This window comes from Anopheles merus, unplaced genomic scaffold, assembly GCF_017562075.2.
Source record: "Anopheles merus strain MAF unplaced genomic scaffold, AmerM5.1 LNR4000009, whole genome shotgun sequence".
NCBI lineage: Eukaryota > Metazoa > Arthropoda > Insecta > Diptera > Culicidae > Anopheles > Anopheles merus.
In genome coordinates this window covers 185,880-192,993 of record NW_024427589.1, presented here as the reverse complement: position 1 = coordinate 192,993, position 7,114 = coordinate 185,880, and the positions used below count along the sequence as shown (strand labels likewise).

The 7,114-nt window shown below is 38.9% G+C and overlaps 1 protein-coding gene across 1 annotated transcript; it reads right to left on the bottom strand.

Annotated features, from left to right (window-relative positions):
• Positions 1–907: 907 nt before the first annotated feature.
• LOC121600878 (protein MMS22-like) lies at positions 908–4,378 on the bottom strand. The gene is made up of 2 exons (XM_041929663.1): positions 2,496–4,378; positions 908–2,434 (listed from the first exon to the last, which is right to left on the bottom strand). Exons 1-2 carry the CDS (start codon positions 4,252–4,254, stop codon positions 978–980), a joined length of 3,216 nt encoding a protein of 1,071 aa, XP_041785597.1. The 5' UTR covers positions 4,255–4,378; the 3' UTR covers positions 908–977.
• Between the last annotated feature and the right edge of the window lie 2,736 nt (positions 4,379–7,114).

Sequence of the window (7,114 nt, the reverse complement as noted above, 5' to 3'; positions counted from 1 at the left end):
TTTACCGGACAAGCAGTCGGTAGCTGAAGCCATGCTAGGTAGAAAAATGCGAACAGCGTTGGAACTGCTGAAACCTCCACCTGCAGCGCAAGCAGAACCGGTCAACATGGGTAGACGATTTCAGCGCGTTTACCTCGTCTACGCCAAGTTCTATGCGCGGAATTCATGGAAGTGGGTTCCGGCGCAAATCATACGAGAGTTGGGCAGCGTTATGTTCGAGGTGCAGACGAACAATCAACGGGTTCACAGGCGCCATATGAACCAGCTGCGAAAACGTAATTCGGCCGTGGGGGCTTCCAGCGAGGTCGTGGACTTAGATCATTTGCCGTTTGATCTGCTGACGGACAGCGCGGTAGCGGAATCGAGCTATGTTCCCTTGACGGACCAGCAAATTAGCGCGTCACCCACACAACCATCTCCACGCCCAATCCCGTTCGCTACTACAAGACGCCAGCAGCCGATACGATCGCCACGCCGGTCTTCTAGGCTTAGAAGACTTCCGCGTAGGCTCGACGGGTATCGTCTGAATTAAAAGAGGGAGATGTTGTGAGCTAACCTGGCCCGGACTCATTCACGGCGGTAACTCACGGAGAACAGCAAATGGTCATCCGTCAGTGTAACCAAGAAGCTGAATATACGTTATTAAGTTTATGAGTAACACGTGACTTTTATTCGACCACCTTCGCGATCGAAAGAACATAAAAAAATCATCCAAATAATCGCAATATTATACGAAAAAGCGTTTGACAGCACGTGCGATAAAATCGCATGCGATGAAACATAGACACGGCCCTAAGACAGATTCCGGAAGGGGCCCACAGTCTTGAGATAAAGTGTTAGACCCTGTATAGGAAAGATTACAATTTGTAGAGATTGAAATAAGATTGAAAGAAAAAAATTTACTTCATGCTCATTTGAAGCAATTCTTACATTATTTTTATTATTACATCGATGTAACAAAAAATACATTATTTTTACTATATTTTATTCGGTTCACTCACGGTTTCTAATCGATGCAACGCATTCCGTAAGAATAAATCTGTTTCCTGTCCACGATTTTTTTCTGCTTGAGCTACCTCACTGCGAATCTCATCAATTATTAAACGTATAAATTTTTTATTGCGATCCGCAAGTCGACAGACGAATGTAAAGTAACTTTCCGCAGAAAGTGATAAATATTTGCGTGTAAATAAAGCAAAAACATTTCGCATTTCTTGTTTAACCATATTTGAAGACCCTTCTGTGCTGATCATTAAATTGTTCAACAACTCCATAGCGATAATGCGTGTAGAAAACGTTTCGTTGCACATGAACGCATGTTGCATTACTGATAGACCCACTGTTCGTATAAAAAGTATTATTTTCCCATAGTCCTTTCGCTTCAGGAGAGATTCTATTAGCGTTTGCAATATTTGCATAGCTTGAAGAGCATTCGATTTTGGAAGGCATCGTTGGAGATCGACGTAAGTTAATACGAATCGCGGCATTGCGTAGAGAACTAATTCTTCATTACGACTGCAGAAAAACAACATTACTGGCCTTAATGCATGTTCAGAATTAGACAGTTTAGCAAATTGTGGTACCCATTTGATCAACATGTTAAACACATTATCCCCAACCATTGGATCGCTGCTATATTCCATTTTTCCGAGGATTTCCATTACTTTATGCCAAACTCTTGCAACATCTTCAATATAATCTAGTTGAACATAACGGTCGGTAAGAACAGAAAATGGCAGAAAGAAGTGCTTAAAAGCTAGATGGTATAGGCACGTTGAATTTGATTTTATATAAAATGCATGAGTACATTCTTTTAAAGCCAACACTAGAACGGCAAGTATTCGCTGTCTAATGATTCGACTAGGATTGGGTATCCATTTATCAAACTGTTGAAATATCGTATGAAGCTTCATTTTCAAATCCATTTTTATGATATTATCTACTTCTCGATAACGTTTACCAACAAAGCGAAAAAATAGTTCAATTGGAATAGCATTACTTTCGAACATTTCGTACTGCGGAATTTCACACAACGCTTTGAACTCATCTAACCCATATACTACTCGTGTCAGGTCTAAAAGAATTTCGCGATCATAAAAAAACCCCATTTTTAACCAAAGCCGTAGGATAGTCTTTTCGTCTACCAATGTTAACATTTTGTGGCTTTCTATTATCAATTTCAAGTAAGTCAGCTGTTGATCTGAATGTGCCGTAGGACAATTAGCATAGGTACTGAAATATGACAAAACCTGCCCATTTTGAGCATTATTAGATATACTTCTTAAGGTTATACAGGCGGCAATTTGGGCTATGCATGGTGGAGTAGAGATCTTTTTTGAAAACTGTTCGTTGACAAATGGGATGACATGTTGATTAATCGCCGTTAAAAAATCTTCGTCCATTGAAATCGAAGATTTTAAACATTTGGATATCGCTGAAACGGAAGAATTATAATTAATAATAAGAAACGCAACTAAATAGTCAGGTATTCTTACCATCAAGTAATTTGTGCCATCGATCAGATGTGCTATGACGTATATATTTCAGCATCCATGGTCCAATTAGACTTTTTTCACCACGTGCTAGTGATCCTTTAGAAATTGCTCTATTGTAAATTAAAATTGTTCCTTCTGCTATCAATTCCAATGCTGTTTGCAAGCGATTACCATACTTTTGAAGAACATTTTCAAAGCTTTCCAAAAAAGTGACACTATGTGATGTTTTATCGTAGCATGTGTTACTAAACAACACTAAGAGAGCCATGTGAGCTTGTGTCGCAATTGTGATACGTTTAATAATAATGTCAATAGGTAAATTTATTGGTCCACCTGTTAGTCTGATCAACTGCATTTGTTTCGACACTCTACAATAGTCCTCTTCGAAGTTTGTGGAACTAATCATAGTAAGTAGCATAAGCCCAAGATTATATATAGATTGTTCTGTCATGTTTTCGTACTTTTTCGGGCCAAGTTTAAGAAATATTCGATTGAAAATAATTTGTACTTTTGTCTTTAACGCCTTCGCCGTGCAGTGTCGTATCATTGAAGTCAACAAAATGAGAAACATATTGAAGCTGTTCATTTTGAGATTCAAGCTATTTTTTGTTGATTCTGGTGAAGCAAGCACGGCTGCCTGTGCAATAAAATCATCGATTGACCGACTAACACAACAAACAGCATCTAACGAATCACTATTCGTATGAAATGATGAGTTTAGTCGGACACTAAAATAGTCCCAAAGGTGAATAACAGTTTCAAATCGCACCGGCCATAATTCCGTTATTATTGGTTTCAGCAATATCAAAAATACTCTCACATGTTGTTCTGTGTTGCATGATTTAAGAAATTCCTTCACGATATCGTCAATAAGGGTGTAGTGATGTGGAAGCTTTGCAATGGGCTGTTCAATTCCTTCCAGCTCCTTCTTTTGTTCGGAGAAGTGGGCCAATGCATTTATAAGCCATATCTTAAATATATAACCATCCTTTCTTTCCTTCAGTAATGATGAAAAGCACTCGTTTAAAGTTGTCCAAAAGTTGATCATTTCTTTGTTTGTTTCCGACAAGACCATCATACCGAGCCACATTAACTTCACACAGTTACATTGATACGGAGCTTCAAAGATGACATCTTCTATCGCATTTATGCGAAATTGATGAAATGCCAGTTCCAGCATATCGATCAACAATGTGCGATAAAGTTTTTCATAAGTTATGAGCGAATTTCTTTTGCGGAAGCATTTTCCAAAATCGGTATTTGATATGATGGGGAATTCTTTCATTTCCTTTGCAAGCAGCAGAATAAGCCATCGCCATTCCAACACTCCGTGATAAATTTCATAACCACAGTATTCTCCATCGAATACGCTGTTCCATCCGTACATTAGTAGAGGCTCAATTAATTTTGGCAGGCAATTTAAAATGATTGAGATACCATCACATAATGTTGTTCCCTGCAATCTAGTAGCGTTTCCTAAAACAAGACGCAAAAACCGCGTAATTTCCAATCTTTGAATCCGAATGCAACGGCTAGATGTGTTCTGTAGCAGCATCAGTTTTTGAATCCTTTCTCTTGCATTTTTCGACAAATCGTGCACAAGTAGATCGTACAATTGATATATTTCAACACCGAAGATTGTTACCAATGTGCTTGTTTCAAAGTAAAGGCCAAACGAAAGACCGCCATCCTGTGCTAAGGTGTTAAGAAGTTCGTGCCTCGAAGAAACACGCCAATCCGATGTTTTACAGTCAAACATTCTATCTACAATAACTTCAATAACTTCACAGTTGATAATCTTATTCAAAGTGGGTTTATTATACAGGTGGGCTTATCCCGAACAATTTGACAGCCGTGCTGTAGAAAAATGAAAACGAAATGACACGAGGGGATTCGATCATTTGTTGATGTATGCGTGTGAATTTCAATGGCTGTTTTGGTTGATGTGTCGTAGTGTGGGTCAAGGTGTATGGATATTAGGAGGTGAAGTGCTTCAGAGCAAGGTGTATGGATATTAGGAGGTGAAGTGCTTCAGAGCAAATTGACATTTCACGACTTGACATAACAATACTGGGTGCTCCGGTATTACCGTATAAACCGTATTAATACACGATGCGCAATCTCAGATTGCGCATATATTCGTTTTATCAAAACATTTGTCATTTCGCGTAGCCAACCCTGAGCTATAAACGTCATTTCCATACAATTTCAGATCGCGCCATCATTGCGCATAAATTTTCAAGATTATATGTCCGAAATATATATATATATTTTTTTTGACAGATAACTATATCAAACCGATCCGTTTGACAGATAAATATATGAGCAATCTGAGATTGCGCATCGTTTATTGATATAGTTACACATCCCCAAAAAGGGTATAGGGACTAGGTGGGCTTATAGGTTTGGCGGGAAGGCCATATTGGACGAACGAATGACAGGAGGGGATTCGATTGTGATACGTAGTTTTTCACCCACACTACGACACATCAACCAAAACAGCCATTGAAATTCACACGCATACATCAACAAATGATCGAATCCCCTCGTGTCATTTCGTTTTCATTTTTCTACAGCACGGCTGTCAAATTGTTCGGGATAAGCCCACCTGTATGATAAACCCACTTTGACACATCCCAATCGCCAGTCAAGGTGTTTGGTTATTAGGAGGTGAAGTGCTTCAGAGCAAATTGACATTTCACGACTTGACATAACAACACTAGGGCAAGGACCGTAAAGATATCAGGTCAAGTTATAAGCCCGTTTTGACAGCTAGGTGGAAGAAGAATCAACGAAGAAAACTGACAGTTAGTTTTCCGCGTTTGGCGAACGCTTCAAGTTCTCGAAGGAAAATTTCCATTTTAAATCACGGGCTGTGTTCTAATAAATTAAAATATTCACCCAAATTGATCTCCACCAAATATTGACCATGCAAAACGTAAACAATCCATCAATACATATACAAGCGGAAAACCATCTGTCAAAATCGGAGCCCAGGGGGGGGATCGCCAAAAGCGCTAAAACTACACCTCATTATACATTCCACCTTGCACTAGGGGCTCCGATATTAAAATCTGGAAGGGCCGGAGGGGGGGTATAGAAAATTGTATGCGATTTGACATAACAATACTCAATGATGGCGCCCGGCAAACGCGCTAATAATTCACCTCCTCAATAAATACACCTTGTCAACAGTAGCGAACCCATCGAAGTCCTGTCAAAATTATATGGAGTTCAGGATACGGTGGGTTCGATGCAATGTGGATTAAAAATATCAAGTGGTGGATAAGGGCCTTTGAGGGGTCGCCATAGTTAAGGGACTTTACGTCATTTTAAAACCGTTAACCATTGGTTTCCGCACACAAAGCTTAGCAAATAGAACAGATTTCTTGGTTACCCGGAGCTCTAGCACCAATCGAGCACGACATCGAACATGAAAAAAGTATGGGATTTGACATGTTTGTCTTGTTTGTTCGTTTGTGTCTGACAGTGCACCTCCATATGATTCTATGGGTTTGTTCGAGTCGGATGTCGTGTTTGATTGATGCCAGAGCGCAGCCTTATTTTGTGCATTTTTGTGTGTCTATTGATTTAACCGTAGAGTTGGCAACCAGATTTACACACGTAAGTGGGCAACCGGCATACCCGGGTATTCCACACGTTTTGATGCAAAAAATTAACGATTTTCATAGGTAAACAATGCTTTCTATATTTTAATGCTGTAAGCAAGTAATGCCGACCATATATTCTCTTCTAATTCATTTATTCATTCAGTGTTTTCATTTTATTGTAAAAATAACGGTCAAATTTAAATTTGGAATCGCTTGAATTTGACTCGAAAATAAGCACAATACGAAAAGAGGAAGAAGAGAAACGTCATTCTCCATACAAAATGTATGGAATACCCGGGTATGCTGGTTGCCAACTTACGAGGTAAAGTTAAAAAAATTCAAAATAAAATACTTACAGGCTATTTAAAATTACAACTTATGCACCAAAAAATCATAAATTAAAAGTTGAGAGGCTACGGAAAATTTCAGGTCAATAAAAGCAATGTATCAAAAGTTATTGCAGTTCGAAGTTGAAAAAAAATACCCGGGTATCCGGTTGCCAACTTCAAGGTTAAAAAAATGAGATATATCAACAAAAGATTTGATGATTTGTTTATGTACGAAATTTAAAATCATGTGAGTAAGAGTTCTAATCTCAAGCAAATTGTCCATGCGGCTCGTAGATAATGAGGAATTAATGTAAAAATTGAAAAAATACTGTTTTCTTAGTTTGTATCATCAAAAATGTCGAAAACACAATGAACTATAGAATAAATTCACGCAATAACACAAAATAACACACTTTAATCCATGTTTAAAGTTAAATAAGTTGTCAAACTGAATCTCAAAATGGCAACATGCCAAACGCTAAGAAGACACCTCCTCTATATTCCACCTTGGTGCAAAGCGACGGAAGAACCCATAGCCTTCCACGAATTTTCTCATGCCATCTTTTTCCCTCCTACGGCAAATTTGTCAAGCAGCTCATCGAGCTACCCGTCCCTGGCTCCGCTTCATACCCATCCCATGAGCGCGCTGTACAAGGTTTGGATGTGTTGGTGCGCCAGA

Bases quoted from the DNA above. Each gene is read 5' to 3' on its own strand.
- LOC121600878 (XM_041929663.1), bottom strand. From the start codon at position 4,254: ATGTTTGACTGTAAAACATCGGATTGGCGTGTTTCTTCGAGGCACGAA. The intron at 2,435-2,495 runs GTAAGAATACCT...CTTCCGTTTCAG, and splicing joins ATGGCACAAATTACTTGATG to CGATATCCAAATGTTTAAAA.